At 50.7% G+C, this 17,233-nt stretch overlaps 4 protein-coding genes across 4 annotated transcripts; 3 read left to right on the forward strand and 1 right to left on the reverse strand.

Moving 5' to 3' along the window:
- Positions 1 to 134: 134 nt before the first annotated feature.
- Positions 135 to 7,391, forward strand: prp8 (U4/U6-U5 snRNP complex subunit PRP8; the record flags this gene model as incomplete). Its single annotated transcript, XM_041695628.1, has 2 exons — positions 135 to 4,720; positions 4,916 to 7,391. 2 exons carry the CDS (start codon positions 135 to 137, stop codon positions 7,389 to 7,391), a joined length of 7,062 nt encoding a protein of 2,353 aa, XP_041561340.1.
- A 3,428-nt stretch (positions 7,392 to 10,819) lies between these two features.
- APUU_70725S (SANT/Myb-like DNA-binding domain-containing protein) lies at positions 10,820 to 11,918 on the forward strand (the record flags this gene model as incomplete). The annotated part of the gene is made up of 2 exons (XM_041695629.1): positions 10,820 to 11,698; positions 11,799 to 11,918. 2 exons carry the CDS (start codon positions 10,820 to 10,822, stop codon positions 11,916 to 11,918), a joined length of 999 nt encoding a protein of 332 aa, XP_041561341.1.
- A 641-nt stretch (positions 11,919 to 12,559) lies between these two features.
- On the forward strand, positions 12,560 to 13,739 carry cox5b (cytochrome c oxidase subunit IV; the record flags this gene model as incomplete). The annotated part of the gene is made up of 6 exons (XM_041695630.1): positions 12,560 to 12,650; positions 12,813 to 12,866; positions 13,098 to 13,256; positions 13,322 to 13,422; positions 13,485 to 13,575; positions 13,639 to 13,739. The coding sequence occupies 6 exons, from the start codon at positions 12,560 to 12,562 to the stop codon at positions 13,737 to 13,739; spliced, it is 597 nt and encodes a 198-aa protein (XP_041561342.1).
- Positions 13,740 to 14,641: 902 nt separating this feature from the next.
- Positions 14,642 to 16,626, reverse strand: APUU_70727A (purine-cytosine permease family protein; the record flags this gene model as incomplete). Its single annotated transcript, XM_041695631.1, has 6 exons — positions 14,642 to 14,725; positions 14,818 to 15,532; positions 15,595 to 15,708; positions 15,756 to 15,828; positions 15,887 to 16,040; positions 16,099 to 16,626. The coding sequence occupies 6 exons, from the start codon at positions 16,624 to 16,626 to the stop codon at positions 14,642 to 14,644; spliced, it is 1,668 nt and encodes a 555-aa protein (XP_041561343.1).
- Between the last annotated feature and the right edge of the window lie 607 nt (positions 16,627 to 17,233).

The raw sequence follows: 17,233 nt of genomic DNA on the forward strand, positions 1-17,233 counted from the left end.
TTTTATTATCCCCTCCCAATATCCTGACTGATGAATCCGGTCGGCAGGATCTTTTTCTCAGCTTGAGTCTTGACGCGGCCGCACGTCAACCTCAGAGACAACCTAGTCCTACTCCCCCATCAACGTCAATCGCGATGGCCTCGCTGCCTCCTCCCCCTCCTCCAGGATGGGGTGCGTCAGCGCCGCCTTCAATGCCTTTGGCGCCGCCACCCCCAGGCTACCAGCCGCACGCCGACCCGACCGTCGCGAAATTTGCGCAGAAGAAAACGGAATGGCTGCGGACACAACGGAATCGATTCGGAGAGAAGAGAAAGGGTGGGTTTGTTGAATCACAGAAGGCCGATATGCCCCCGGAGCATCTCCGCAAGATTGTGAGAGACATTGGCGACGTGTCTCAGAAAAAATTTACCAACGACAAGCGCAGCTATCTCGGCGCGCTCAAGTTTATGCCTCATGCTGTGCTGAAACTACTAGAGAACATGCCTATGCCCTGGGAGTCTACGAGAGAGGTGAAGGTTTTGTACCACGTCAACGGGTGTCTTACTCTTGTTAATGAGACGCCGAGAGTCATTGAGCCCGTGTTCCATGCCCAGTGGGCGACGATGTGGGTGTGTATGCGAAGAGAGAAGAGCGATCGGAGACACTTCAAGCGTATGCGCTTCCCTCCGTTTGATGATGAGGAACCTCCGCTGTCGTGGTCGGAGAATATCGAGGATGTTGAGCCACTGGAGCCGATTCAGATGGAACTTGATGAGTCTGAAGATGGGCCCGTCTACGAATGGCTCTACGATCACCGACCACTTCTTGATACACCCCATGTGAATGGGCCGAGCTATAGGAAGTGGAACTTGGATCTTCCACAGATGGCCACCCTTTATCGATTAAGTCACCAGCTTCTGAGTGACGTGGTCGACCAAAACTACTTTCATATGTTTGATTTGAACAGCTTCTTCACCGCGAAGGCGCTGAACGTTGCTATTCCCGGCGGTCCTCGCTTCGAGCCTTTGTACAAGGATATTGATCCCAATGACGAGGACTTTAGCGAGTTCAACGCGATCGACCGTATCATCTTCCGCGCGCCAATCCGAACAGAATACCGAGTCGCTTATCCTTTCCTGTATAATACACTTCCAAGAAGCGTCAGACTCTCTTGGTACTCCCACCCGCAAGTTGTATATGTCCGGACCGACGATCCCAACCTTCCTGCTTTCTACTTCGACCCTGTCATCAACCCGATCTCTTCCCGCTCCGTCGCGCCCAAAAACATTTCAATTAGCCACGAGGATGAGATATTTGGACCTGGAGAAAATGAGGATGACTTTGAGCTTCCCGAGGAGGCTGAGCCATTCTTCGCGGAGGAAGACCTCTACACGCCTGAGACCGCGTCTGCTATCGCCTTGTGGTGGGCCCCCCATCCGTTCAACAAGCGATCCGGAAAAATGGTTCGCGCGCAGGATGTTCCACTGGTCAAGCAGTGGTACTTGGAGCACTGCCCTCAGGGTCAGCCCGTCAAAGTCCGCGTGTCATACCAGAAGCTTCTCAAGACATACGTGCTTAACGAGTTACACCAAAATAAGCCCAAGGCTCAAAGCAAACAGGATCTGCTAAAGACTCTTAAGTCGACCAAGTTCTTCCAGCAGACAACAATCGACTGGGTTGAAGCTGGTCTGCAGGTCTGCCGTCAAGGTTTCAACATGCTGAATCTCTTGATCCACCGCAAGAATTTGACCTACCTGCACTTGGATTACAACTTCAACTTGAAGCCTGTCAAGACCTTGACAACCAAGGAGCGAAAGAAGTCTCGTTTTGGAAACGCCTTCCACCTGATGCGTGAAATTCTCCGTCTCACGAAGCTGATCGTCGACGCCCAGGTTCAATACCGTCTGGGTAACATCGATGCCTTCCAACTGGCCGATGGTATCCTCTATGCCTTCAACCATGTGGGACAGCTGACTGGTATGTACCGTTACAAGTACAAGTTGATGCACCAGATCCGATCTTGCAAAGACTTGAAGCATCTCATCTACTACCGTTTCAACTCTGGGCCTGTCGGTAAGGGCCCCGGCTGCGGTTTCTGGGCCCCAGCTTGGCGTGTCTGGCTCTTCTTCATGCGTGGTATCATTCCTCTCCTTGAAAGATGGCTCGGAAACTTGCTCTCTCGTCAGTTCGAGGGCCGTCACAGCAAGGGAGTGGCCAAGACAGTCACCAAGCAACGTGTGGAGTCTCATTTCGATCTTGAACTCCGTGCGTCTGTTATGGCTGATTTGATGGACATGATGCCCGAAGGTATCAAACAGAATAAGGTGAACACCGTTCTGCAACATCTTTCGGAAGCATGGAGATGCTGGAAGAGTAACATCCCTTGGAAGGTTCCTGGCCTTCCTGCCCCCATCGAGAACATCATCTTGCGGTATGTCAAGAGCAAGGCAGATTGGTGGATTTCGGTAGCGCACTACAACCGTGAGAGAATTAGACGTGGCGCGACGGTAGACAAGACTGTCGCTAAGAAAAACTTGGGTCGACTGACTCGTCTATGGCTCAAATCCGAGCAAGAGCGGCAGCACAACTATCTTAAGGACGGCCCCTACGTGTCATCTGAGGAGGCTGTGGCTATTTACACTACAATGGTGCACTGGCTAGAGTCCCGCAAGTTCTCGCCAATTCCATTCCCCAGTGTTTCATACAAGCACGACACGAAGATTTTGATTCTTGCTTTGGAGCGTTTGCGCGAGTCCTACTCTGTCAAGGGACGGTTGAACCAGAGTCAGCGTGAGGAATTGGCCCTTATCGAACAGGCGTACGATTCTCCTGGAACGACATTGGCAAGGATTAAGCGTTTCCTTCTTACACAGCGCGCGTTCAAGGAAGTTGGAATTGACATGAACGACAACTACAACAACATCAACCCGGTTTATGATGTCGAGCCCATTGAGAAGATTACGGATGCCTATTTGGACCAGTATCTCTGGTACCAGGCTGAACAGCGTCACCTGTTCCCCGCTTGGATCAAGCCGTCTGATTCTGAAGTCCCTCCCTTGTTGACCTACAAGTGGGCTCAGGGAATTAACAATCTGTCTAATGTTTGGGAAACTGCTGATGGTGAGACAAACGTGATGATCGAGACAGAACTGTCTAAAGTCTACGAGAAGATTGATCTGACGCTACTGAACCGACTTCTTCGTCTGGTTATGGACCACAACTTGGCCGACTATATCACCTCTAAGAACAACGTCCAGCTGAGCTACAAGGACATGAATCACACCAACAGCTATGGTTTGATTCGTGGTCTCCAGTTCTCCGGCTTCGTTTTCCAATTCTACGGGTTGATGATTGATTTGCTGCTTCTTGGCCTGCAAAGAGCCAGTGAAATGGCTGGCCCTCCTCAAAGCCCCAATGACTTTTTACAGTTCAGGGACCGTGCAACCGAAACACGACACCCGATCCGACTGTATACCCGCTACGTCGACAAAATTTGGGTCTTCTTCCGATTCAATGCAGACGAGTCGCGCGATCTGATTCAACGCTTCTTAACGGAAAACCCGGATCCGAACTTTGAGAACGTTATTGGCTACAAGAACAAAAAGTGCTGGCCTCGAGACTGCCGTATGCGCTTGATGCGTCACGATGTTAACCTGGGTCGTGCCGTCTTCTGGGATCTGAAGAACCGTCTCCCTCGATCAATCACCACGATTGACTGGGATGACACATTCTCCAGTGTCTACAGCAAGGATAACCCCAACCTTCTGTTCTCGATGTCCGGCTTCGAGGTTCGGATCCTTCCCAAGTCTCGCAACCTCAATGAAGAGTTCTCGGTGAAGGACAGCGTTTGGTCGTTGGTGGACAACTCGACGAAAGAACGCACAGCACACGCCTTCCTCCAGGTCACTGAGGAGGATATTCAAAAGTTCAACAACCGGATTCGACAGATCCTTATGTCCTCCGGTTCGACGACCTTCACCAAGATCGCAAACAAGTGGAACACTGCCCTGATTGCGCTTTTCACCTACTACCGTGAAGCTGCAGTATCTACAGTGAACCTCCTAGACACAATTGTCAAGTGCGAGACCAAGATCCAGACTCGTGTCAAGATCGGTCTGAACTCCAAGATGCCGTCCCGTTTCCCTCCGGCTGTCTTCTACACACCCAAGGAACTTGGAGGTCTTGGTATGATTTCAGGCTCTCACATTCTCATCCCGGCCAGCGACAAGCGGTGGTCGAAGCAGACCGATACCGGCATCACCCACTTCCGTGCCGGTATGTCACATGACGAGGAAACCTTAATTCCGAATATCTTCAGGTACATCATACCCTGGGAAGCAGAATTCATTGATTCACAACGAGTATGGATGGAGTACTCCCAAAAACGTATGGAAGCCCAGCAGCAAAACCGTCGCTTAACCCTGGAGGATCTCGAAGACAGCTGGGACCGCGGTCTGCCCCGTATCAACACGCTGTTCCAGAAGGATCGCAGCACACTCAGTTTCGACAAGGGATTCCGTCTTCGTGCTGAATTCAAGCAGTATCAGCTCATGAAGAGCAATCCTTTCTGGTGGACTAGCCAAAGGCACGATGGAAAGCTTTGGAATCTGAACGCTTACCGTACCGACGTCATACAAGCTCTGGGTGGTGTCGAGACCATTTTAGAGCACACTTTGTTCAAGGCAACGGCCTTTCCATCCTGGGAGGGTCTATTCTGGGAAAAAGCGAGCGGTTTCGAAGAGTTTGTAACCCTTTTTCCTTTCCCCAGTCTTTTTTGCACGCTCCATGGTCGAAAGTCGACGATAATCGACCATGGTTTGACCCCAATACCACTCGCCGAATCTCGCCGTCCCGCTCACGCTAACAAACCTTAACCTAACCCTAATTAACCACTTCTTGTTTACCTCGACCATGATCAAACTAACCTTCTCTATAGGTCAATGAAATTCAAGAAGCTCACAAACGCCCAGCGGTCTGGTTTGAATCAGATTCCGAACCGTCGGTTCACCCTTTGGTGGTCCCCAACCATCAACCGTGCCAATGTCTATGTCGGTTTCCAGGTGCAACTGGATCTCACTGGTATCTTCTTGCACGGAAAGATCCCTACGCTGAAGATCTCTTTGATCCAGATCTTCCGTGCTCACTTGTGGCAGAAGATTCACGAGTCTGTAGTCATGGATTTGTGTCAGGTCTTTGATCAGGAACTTGAGCAACTCGGCATCGAAGCGGTTCAGAAGGAAACTATCCACCCACGTAAATCCTACAAAATGAACAGTTCATGTGCGGATATTTTGCTCTTCGCCACCAACAAGTGGAACGTCACCCGCCCCTCCATTCTCTTCGATACGAAGGACGTATACGAGCCGACGACGACAAACAAATTTTGGCTCGATGTGCAACTCCGATATGGTGATTACGACTCTCACGACATCGAACGATACGTTCGTGCTAAGTACCTTGACTACACCACCGACAGTATGAGTATCTATCCATCTGCGACAGGTTTGATGATTGCAGTTGATCTTGCGTACAATCTGTACTCTGCGTACGGACAGTACTTCCCTGGCCTGAAGACTCTTGTTCAGCAGGCGATGGCGAAGGTCATGAAGGCCAATCCCGCCCTCTACGTGTTGAGGGAACGTATCCGGAAGGGTCTCCAACTCTACGCCTCTGAAAGCAACCAGGAGTTCCTCAACTCGCAAAACTACTCCGAGCTATTCAGTCCGCAGATCCAGCTGTTTATCGATGATACCAACGTCTACCGTGTTACCATCCACAAAACCTTCGAAGGTAACCTTACTACCAAGCCTATCAACGGTGCCATCTTCATTTTCAATCCTAGAACCGGACAACTGTTCTTGAAAATTATCCACACCAGTGTCTGGGCAGGACAGAAGCGTCTCGGTCAGCTTGCCAAGTGGAAGACAGCAGAAGAAGTCGCCGCGCTTATTCGTTCCTTGCCTGTCGAAGAACAGCCCAAGCAGCTCATTGTTACCCGTAAGGGTCTACTTGACCCTCTCGAAGTTCATCTCCTTGATTTCCCTAACATCTCTATCCGTGCTTCCGAGCTTCAGCTGCCTTTCCAGGCTGCTATGAAGGTTGAGAAACTCGCAGATATGATCTTGCGCGCAACGGAGCCTCAGATGGTCCTGTTCAACCTCTACGATGAATGGCTCAAGACCATCTCGCCATACACTGCCTTCTCAAGACTGATTTTGATCTTGCGTGCTCTTCACGTTAACATTGACAAGGCGAAGATCATTCTGCGGCCCGATAAGAGTGTCATTACCCTAGAGCATCACATCTGGCCGTCCCTTTCCGATGAGGACTGGATGAAGGTCGAAGTGCAGCTGCGTGACTTGATTTTGAACGACTACGGCAAGAAGAACAACGTCAATGTTCAGAGTTTGACAAGCAGTGAAGTCCGAGATATCATTCTTGGTATGGAAATCAGTGCGCCATCGTTGCAGCGACAACAAGCTGCGGAGATTGAGAAGCAGCAGGAGGAGGCGAAGCAGCTTACAGCTGTTACCACAAAGACACAGAACGTCCGTGGTGAAGACATTATTGTTACTACAACGTCTCAGTATGAACAACAGTCGTTCGCGTCGAAGACCGAGTGGCGTACCCGTGCGATCGCGACGTCCAACCTCCGCACTCGGGCCAACAATATCTACGTCTCTTCAGATGATATCCGCGAGGAGGGTTACACGTACATCATGCCCAAGAACGTTCTCAAGCGATTCATCATGATTGCGGATCTTCGGGTGCAGGTGGCCGGATACCTCTACGGTAGCTCGCCACCGGATAATGACCAGGTGAAGGAAGTTCGAACGATTGTCATGATCCCACAGGTCGGTAATACCCGCGAAGTTCAACTGCCGCAGCAATTGCCGCAGCACGATTATCTCAATGGCTTGGAGCCCCTCGGTGTCATCCACACTATCTCCGGTAATGAGCCGCCTTACATGACGGCGCAGGACGTAACTCAACATTCCCGCCTCATGAATGCTCATTCGTCTTGGGACAAGAAGACGGTGACGATGACTGTCTCGTTCACACCGGGTTCGGTTTCCCTTGCAGCATGGGGGCTCACCCCACAGGGTTACAAGTGGGGAGCTGAAAACCGCGATACCACGTCCGACCAGCCTCAGGGATTCTCGACCAACTTGGGCGAGAAATGCCAGCTGCTGCTCAGTGACAAGATTCGTGGATATTTCCTCGTTCCCGAGGACAACTTGTGGAATTACAGCTTCATGGGAAGCTCGTACGGAAGCGTCGAGAAGCGCCCTGTGTATGTCAAAATTGATACGCCTCTCAGATTCTACGACGATCAGCATCGCCCTCTGCACTTCCAGAACTTCGCCGAACTGGAGGACATCTGGGTTGATCGATCTGATAACTTTGCTTAAGTTACGCGTGGGCTGGCGGGCGTTGATTGTTTTTATTATCCTTTGCGTTCACCATAAGGTTTTGTACTCTGCATGTTTCCTGCAGTAATAAATTGTGATAAACCCTTTCGTGCATGTTGTTTCATTATGATGATCTTGATCTATGTTACGGACGTGCGAAGGAAAAGGTCGCGGAAGTGAAATCGGCCAGGTTGTCTGTGTACATTAGTAACATTACGTAGCTAGTTTCATTAGCCATGATTTATTTTTTGGCCGAGTTTCACCCAAAGCCCCAGCGATCCCAGTAGGAATCTGGAATAATTAGATACGGATAGGAGATTCAGATGGGGGGAGTCCACAGTGGGTTTCTTTTCCTGGCGTTCCCAGGCTCAGCAAACTTGGAATCCTTTCCACAACAACCCTCCATTTTTCAATCTTCATCGAATCTTCCCTGACCCTCATCGTATCGATCCGTCAGCAGCAAGTTCTGGCCGCGTCCAAGGATCTTTTTATGGGCAAGGCTAGTCTCAATCCTTGACAATTCGGTTAATTCCATTTACTGCATTCGCCCAGCCAACGAAATGCGTGGGGGTTGCGATTACCCCGTTTCACCATTGCCTCATAATCACAGCTCAAGCTCAGGGTACAAACTTAAACTCCATCGGAAAATGGAAAAAGATCAGGGAAGGAAAAGAAAAAAGGCGGGCGATCGAGCAAAATGAACGGACGGCTGCTGATGACTGCAGCTGCAAGATACCGACAGGGTTGGTCCATTCCTGGGCGCTTTAGGAGCCTCGTCTCTCACTCGGTCAAGTTGTCAACAGCTCATCGCCGTCGGAGCCACGCTGGCTACAAGCTGACAACGGGCCACGGATGGACGGGATAATTGCTGCTCGCTCTGCTGGATAAGTGCGCTCCTTACACCGTACTTCGGTGACGGACGACCGGCCTCGCTCCTCGCTGGATTGCTGGATCTCAACATGGTGATACACTTTGGGTTACGGTGCTCCGTCCTCCCATCCTGGACCAAACTAGACATGAAAGAAGGATAGGGTGGTGCTCGAGCTCGGAGCAACCCATCCCATCTTTCGCTGCGCCCGCCACCCACACACGCTCGGACACTAGGTTTTGGGGTTTGGTTTGCTCCGTCCGACCGTTGTCGCGGGCCTCGTCGAAGGGGCAAGTCAAAGCCTACGGGTCAGGCGAGCATCTTCGTTCTTTCCAAGAAACCGGAAGTTAGAACAATGGGGTCAAGATTGACCAGAGGCTCTCGCGCAGAAAGACGGAATTTTCCTCAAGTAGATGAAGATGGTAGGGAGCATCATGGTTTCACTGTCGCCAATTGTCAGGGGAAATCGTAATTGTCGGGCGACTTACTCCGAAGGTATGAAGAGGGAAAGGAAGAGATGGGGGGTTGTTGCATTGCTCCTGTTAGAGGTCTCACGCTCTTCCTATCCTATGCGCGATATAGTTGAAGACGCCACATACACACATACAACAGTGTTCACTGTTCACTTTCTTGATCCCTACAGAGTGCGGACGACGGAACCGTCTCGATCAGTCGCGACGCAGGTGCGGTTTATGCGCGACCCTCTTCTGGGTCATTGTTCCAGAGATCCCGCGCCTATTCCGTCTATGTTTTGCTCGAGTCAAGACTCAAGGGAAGATGGGGGAGGATGGAACCTCTCACTGGCAAAAGGATGACACAACCCCCTCCAACCGGCGCCCTAGCCTCGCATAGTCCTCATCACCCACCTCCCCTCGTGGGTGTCTCGCCGACAGGTGCTTCCGATTAGCCACTCCTGGCGTCTCTGGCCGGTGGAGTTGCTGCGACGACGTACGACAGGTCCATGTCCTGACAGGGATGGGATTCCTTAGCTAGTTAAAGCACGCCCAGCCGCAGGTTTGATTCCCTGGCTCCGAAACCCACCAGCCTCTTTCCACGTTCGTATCCAATAAGCTAACCTTCAATGCTGCCAGACGTGCGAATGAATTGGGCTTGGATCTCCCCCCGCTTCATGTTGATCACCAATGGCGTTCAAAGAAATCTAGCCTAGGACCGAAGGACGATTACCAGTGAGACTCTTCTCTGTCGTGCTGAGCGTTTCATGCCACACTCTTTCTTTCTGCCCTCGGAATTCCTTTTTTTTCTTACCCTTTTCGATCTTTTTCTTTTTTCCGACCACCACTTTTGTTTCCTTCTGCGACTGCCATGCCTTGGCGTTGGACCAGAACGGCCCGTTGGAGGGGTGCGAAATGAGAGTGAGGAATCCCATCAAATTGCCTCGCAGCATCCCAAGAGCAAGACCGTTGTGCTCTGAGACTGAATCCATCCCGGCCCTCTTTGCAAGCTAAGCTTGACCAGAGTGCAGATCCACCAAATGGGCTATTTCCCTTTCTTTACCCACCTTCTGGCAATGTATCACTCGCTGCATATGCCTTGTCTGTAACTCTGTACCTACCCTGAATACTTTGTCTCTTTCCAGAATCCTTCCTCCCCAGTCTTTGGCTGCTGTCAACCGCAGTCCAGAATTTAACGGGCTGCATAGGGACTTTATCCCCATGCACCACGGCATATCCTGACCCTGTCCTGACCCTGCTTTCCTTTCCATTTCTTACCATTCATCCCGAGCCCCCTTTCGTATCTTGTTCGATTCCTAGTCCACTTCTGCAACCTTTATAGACGCAATTTGGGTTACGGCTAACGAGCCGTTTGGACAATTCAAACCTCTGGCCTTCCTCGGACCCGAACAACAAACCCAGCCCTTCCCGCTTAGACCTGGTCTAATCCCAACCTCTGTTTGAGTGTATCCTACGCTTGGCTGGTGAAGAATAATACGTGCAAAGCGTGTTGGTAACCTAGTATTTTTGGAGCTTACAAAGTCCGTCCGGCCCCGGTGAGCACAAGCCAGCCCTGGTATTTACATACGCTCTTCGTTTTCTCTCACATCTCTCTCTCCCTCTCCCTCGTCTCTCCCGCCTCCCCACTTCCTTTGGGACTGCTGCATTGCGCGTTTGTGGTTTCCAGTTGAATCCAGCCTCTCGTTTTTCTACTCTGGAATTTTTTTGGCCCTACCTGTTCCACATATCCTCGACGGTCCAATTACGGTATTGCGATATCTTATCTTGTTTTATTCTGACGCGGAGGTAGAGTTGGGAGTGCCATCTCGATTCGGTCTAAGGCGAGTCTGGGGTGCCTGGGTTGTGATCTGGTACATGGCGACCGCAGCTCCTCTTTATTACAACTACCTGACGCCAGAACGAGACGTTGACTAAATATTGGGCTCGCGAGCGCTTTCCCAGGACGACGCGACTGTCATTTTGATACTGCTCACTGTTGCTCGACCGACTGTGTTCCCTTGGCAATTTGCCTACCACGTCCTTTTAGAACCATTCGACAGTCGGCTCGGTAGACTGCCGGGGCTTGTAGGCTCTAGCAGCACCGATGTATGTCCGCGACGCTGGCGGATCCGTACCGAGACTATGCCATTGACTACTCTCAACATGCTAGCTGCAAACCTGAGGAACATGAAGGCACGCTCGTCTATCACTCCCAGCAGCCGCACATTCAGCACGCGAAACAGGCAGACACTTCGTTCACATCTGGAAACTCGCACGGCGCAGCGTTCGAGCAGCACCATGCGAATGCGACCGTGCTTCCAACCGCGACACCACAATCCGCAGTTCCCGATATCTCGCAAGCAGTTGTCCTCAACCAGGCTCAAATGCTACCCCGTCAGCTTCCGGTGCAGTACACCACTGCCAACTTTGACATCGCGTCGTCCGTTCAGCGTGGCAAGAAGAGGCCTCATTCCGAAACCGAGCCAGAGGGTGGTAACACAGACCATGGAATCAGACAGTTACCAGTCCTTCCACCAGATGCGCCCTCCGAAGCAACCCATTCTCCCGAAATGCTCTTCTCCGTGCATGGAGATTCCTCACAGCACCATCACCCAATGTCAGGCCACGGCTTCGGGCCAACAGACCATATGGGCCTACCGCAACATCACCACCACCACCATCTCCCTCCTCACACCTCGATTCGCGCTGCAGAGCGCCAGGGTATGAATATAGAGACATCGCCTCTGCCGTCTGGCCCACCGAGTGTCGTGGGTCAACCGGGGATGCCTGAACCGGCACCTCGACCGCGCGGCCCCAAACTCAAGTTTACTCCGGAGGAAGATGCTTTATTGGTTGAATTAAAAGAAAATAAAAACTTGACTTGGAAGCAAATAGCCGACTTTTTCCCTGGTCGAACAAGCGGCACGTTGCAGGTCCGTTATTGCACCAAACTGAAGGCGAAGGATGTGGCTTGGAGTGATGAAATGGTAAGCAAATATGCTGCTTCTTTTCTCTTGTGGCTAATTTTCTTGGCTTTTTTTTCCTTTTTTCCTTTCAATATGGACGGCTGTTCTAACGCATGGATAGGTGCAACGACTGCGGCGGGCTATCCAAGAGTACGAAAACGATCGCTGGCGTATAATTGCTGGAAAGGTTGGCAATGGTTTTACGCCTGCGGCTTGTCGAGAAAGAGCAACACAGCTCTAACTAGAGTTGTTATGCGTTATGGATGATGTTATGGAAATTTACGGATTGACACGCATATGGACACAACCAATTCATATATTCCCGTCCACCACCTTTTTCTACCCATTTACCCTTTCTTCCCTTCGTAATCACTACTTTCTTACACTCCTTCGTTCTTTTTAGCTCATCTTTACTTATTTGCCCTTTGACCTACTTTTCTTGGCAGGTTGTACAAAGGGCGCACTTGGAGGACACAAGTTCTTTACTAGCAATGGCTCTAGACCGGATGGCTGGCGTGAAGTTACTGTATGATATCTGTTAGCCTTGTGGAATCCTAAATGTCATGAGCTGGTACTCTATCAAACCCTCTGATGATCCGACGATAACTACTAATTGATAGCACGTGAAGATGCATGGCATGATGTATGTATATGAAAGCCCTAAGCCCTGGTTGGCGTTCCGGATCCAGTAATCTGCCAGACGGGCTTTTCCGGAAAGCCGTATCAGCTCTACGACCAATCATCGGGCGTGGATGACTAAGGCGGTGGCCGCAGGTCAGACCACGGGCCGAAGCGGCTTCAAACTCACCTCAACCTCCAAACTCCCTCTCTGCCAGACCTCCACGCCTTGTCCGTTGGCATTGCATCCATTCGCGCAGGACAATGTTCTTCCAACGCACAGCTATCGCCCTTTCGAGGCGCGCCCCTGTCCGGGCTCTCTCTGTCCGCCCATTCTCCTCCTCTATCGTCCGCTGTACGTGATTCCGAACCCCAAAATACTCAACTCCCCATGGGTGACCGAGATCATGCCATATTCCATTCGCGACTCGATTGAACATGGCTGGTGCCGTGCTGCCATTTGGAAGGGCAACTATCATCTCGTATACAGTAACTAACGCGAATACCTTTGATTTAGCCAACCAGAACAAGTGGCAGCCCAAGCAGGAGGGCAAGATTCTTCCCTTCGAAGGTTAGTTTCCTGCCGAATCCGACGCTATATCAACACCAATTACACACAACCGATCACATACGAGCTGTATACAACATTGCGAGCAATTGCCATTGCGATTGAGTGTTGAACTCGTTCCCAATCGCCCACCTACCTACCTATCACCACCTCGCGTTGCTCCGGCTTCCAACCTACCGATGTTGACGTAATTGAGGAACTGTGAATGCTAATTGGGATTCATTCTTCGTACAGAAATCAAGACCGAAGAAGACTTGATTCCCCCTGGTGCCAAATCCGGTTCCATTCCTACCGATATTGAGCAGGCTACCGGTCTTGAGCGTCTCGAACTTATCGGAAAGATGCAGGGTATTGACATCTTCGACATGAGGCCTCTTGATGCTTCCAGAAAGGGTACGCATGGTTTATCCGTCTGTTGTGTGAACGGGAAGGAGTCTAACTTGGCGTGCGAATGATAGGAACGCTCGATAACCCCATCATCGTCAACGGTGCCGGTGACGAGCAATACGCTGGTTGCACTGGTTTCCCTGCCGACTCCCACCAGGTTAACTGGCTCACTGTATGAATATATACCTGCTCTAGTAAAGACGCACAAAGCCGGATGCTAATCGGTAATAACAGGTCTCTCGCGAGCGTCCTCTCGAGCGCTGCAGCGAGTGCGGTAACGTCGTCAAGCTCAACTACGTCGGTCCCCTTGACGACCCTCACTCTCGTGAGTTGCACCTAACACCTTAATTATTTTTTGAAACAAATGAAGACTAACATCTATTTCCAGACGACCACGGCCACGACGACCACGGTCACGGTCACCACCCTCCCCACGAGGAGCCCAAGACTTTCGCCGACTATGTCAAGCCCGAGTACTGGTACCGGTAAACGGTTTTAATCGAACTTCCTTCATGTCCGACGTGTCGATCGATAATGGCGCGGTAGTTGATTCCCTCACTCGATTTTCCTTTTACCCCCTTCTTCCCAATGTGATATAAGATGCGGTGTGGTGGGTCGGGGATTTAGATGACAAAGTATAAAATATGCCCGTCTGTGCCTATACTAAGGATGTGGTTGTATTTCTTATCTTTGTTGCCGAATTCTTGCATTTGTCTCTTGTAGAATAGTGAAGATGAATAAAGATGTTGTTATTCCTTTTATTCCTGTAGAGTTTTCTTTTCTAGAACAGCTTGAGTCATTTTGGTCGTGATGTGCCGCTCCAGAAAACAGCCGAACTTGGAAGGTTCGACCATCTACCTGTGTAGAGTGGCTCCTTCCTTGTACGCGTGGAAAGCGACTTCTCAAAACAGGAAGGTGCGGCCTAGGTTAATAGGCCTCAATTAAGGCAAGTGCTATCGGTCCTGCCTGTTTCTGCTGGAACAGTCCTATCGGGTGACTTTACTAAACACAGGAGAGAAGTGCGACCATTCCGTACGTAGTTTCCATTATCATATATACGAATTATATATATACACACCAAACCGGCAGGAACAACGACGGGTAAAGCCCGGGTGTAGCGCAATCAAAACCGGGAAGGTGCACTCTGCCTGGAGCCTTAAATGATTGAAATTTAACCTTCCTATACAAAGTCGCTTCCAAGGTTCACCCCTGGTCTTAAGGTTCCTTTCTTTTCCTCGCGGCTTTTTTATGTCTTCTTCTTTGGCCTCTTGCTTAACGTATCATGTTGCTAGTTGGTTATGAACGCCCAACCGGCCGAACCCCTACTGCTCTAATCGTCACTCCTTTTGTATATGAGGTGTCGTGTTGGGGGTGCTCAGGGTAGATGGTGTTTACCGGCCGAACCGCCTCCGTTCAATATATCGCAGAGGCGGGTAAACCAAAGCAGCCCATGAGAATCCGACGTAGTTTCCCATCTAGAGGCTGTTAGCTAATGGAACGATGAATGTGAAACGTGAGAGGAAATATGTCGATATGTTGGAGACAGGGTGGGAAAAAAAGAACATACATCAGCACCATACTCCCCTACCAACCCCGCTAGAGGCCCAATATACCAAACCTGCGCCATACAGAGGATAGCACCAGCCCAACCAACCAAGAACGCAATCAGCGCCGCAAGTCCAACAGGATGTTTGGACGGTTCATCCCAGACAGCCCAGTTATATCCGTTTCCGGATCCTCCACGGCGGAAGATGAACCGTTCCTCGAGGACAATCGCAAGCCAGATGGCGACGAAGTAGCCCATAAGCGCGAGGAAGTTGGTGAAGATATCTGCCAGGTGGCTGCGGCCCGCGAGGGCGCATACGGTGTAGATTATGACGCCGAAGGTGTTCCAGATTGCACGGGGCACTTTTTCAGCGTACCGGCCTAGGATTTGGAAGTCGACGCCGGCGGAATAGGTCGGTGCGATAGCGTTGGCGATGAGGCCGAGGGCGACAATCACGGAGCAAAAGTTGCCAAAGGTGTGGAGGGGGCTGAAACCTTGGACTATGAGCGCGCCTTGGCCGTTGTCGTAGGCAGTTGCGTATTCGGGGTGTGCGGTTATGCCAGATGCGAGGCCAATGCCGCAGAGGAAAGCGAGGGTGAAGGATGTGAGAAGCCCAGAAAGTGAGAGCGAGAAGAGCTTGATTCTGGATGTGCGCTCAGGGTAGTAGACAAAGAAATCGGCTGCTAGTGGGGTATAGGTGATCGCGGCGCTGAGACAGAGAGAAAAGAACGATAGTCTAAGGACAAGGTGCCGTTAGTTGGCGGAAAATTGAAAAACATAGAGCATATACAAACGCACCGATTACCAGCTATGGTACGAGTGTCTCCCTGAGATGGCGTAGATAGGTCGAACTTTGAAGCAGACACACCGAACAAAATGCACACTACGATGACCTGCGGGAAGAACGCGAAACTACATATATTAGAACACCGTCACTAAGTCTGGAGGCATGCACCTACCGCTCATAGTAATGGAAAATTCGGATCCCGAACGTGGCGATAATCCAACTGATGACAGCGATGATCACGATTCCTGTTATCTGATCAGTCACTGTTGAATGTTGGATAGGAAAGGATTCAAATGTCCATACCCACTGCGACTGATAAACTCCCCCTCGGGGACACAGCAGAGAGGATCTGCCCGCAAACCACACAATTGATCAGACAATATCCGATCATCTGAATGAGATTCAGTATCACGATGAGTTTGCTAGGCCACCATCCCATAGAATAACGCCCAAAAGCCTATGAACTCCATTAGACCGAGTATACTTCGTTTTTGTTAAATGGGCATAAAACAAACCATAGTCCGGATTCCAGATATAGGGCCCCAGGTGGCCATCCACGAGGATGCCGTGGAGCCAACAAGCGCCCCAAAAACAGCACAGAGCGCAGAGTCCAGAAAGCTGAGACCGTACACAGCCGGGCCTAACATCCCAAGCGTAATATTATTCGCTGCCAGGTTGACTGACATCCATAGCAAAAAGACCTGCAGATACGAGATCCAGGTTAATTTTGGGATGCGCTCGTGCTCTTGCACCCGTTCTATCCCCCGAGCCTCGAGACTATACTCGACGAGTTGGTTCTCGACTTTCTTGAGATAATAGGTAAGTCGCTGGGGCACAGACGAGCCGCCTGTTCTTTGGGAATTGTTAAATCCCTCCTCATTGCAAAGCTGGTCCTCTCCAAATATGGCAGTCGAACGAATTTCATTCTCCTTTACGGCTGCGCCGTCTATCGCGGGCGTAGGCGTGGAGTTTCCCGATGGCATGCTATAATGGGTTTGATTAGCATCCGCGCACGAACAAGAAAAGGGGATATTCGCGCGCATGAGTTCTTTCGCTGGAATTATCCAGATCAAGTTCAACCGTATGATCTCAGAACGACTACTGCGGCCACTGACTAGAATGTCGGATGGTACGCAATTGACGAACACCGGTCATCATGCAGGCAGATTACCTAGATACCTTGATCGAGGGACAACTCCATGCTACTCGGCTTCATCATGGCCATGGCGACTCCAGAGAAGACGGGAGGTAGTAGTACACTGGGAGGGAAGAGGCGCGAGACCTAGAAATGCGAACGAAGGCCGTTGAAAGTCAGTAATGATCATCGGGCCAGGGTGTTGTGTGTGGGGTATTGCGCGAAAATGTGATTTTACCTCAACAAGGTGGATGGATTGTAAAGTGCACGATGGCCCTGGCACTTATAATGGTATGAAGGACAGACTCGAGGTTGGACTCGAGGTTGACGTTGACGTTGACGGCGAGAATGGTGGGGAAGAAAAGAAACGGCTCCGCGAGAAATGAAAGATTAATCTCGCCGCTCAACCGGACTTTCTTTTACGCTTCTTTACCACCTAAACTAGGAACTGCTGGAAATCGGAATTACTTCGCATTCAAGTCTATTTACCTCTTGCGAACGAATTCTCGAGCCAC

The sequence above is a fragment of the Aspergillus puulaauensis genome, chromosome 7 (assembly GCF_016861865.1).
Source record: "Aspergillus puulaauensis MK2 DNA, chromosome 7, nearly complete sequence".
NCBI lineage: Eukaryota > Fungi > Ascomycota > Eurotiomycetes > Eurotiales > Aspergillaceae > Aspergillus > Aspergillus puulaauensis.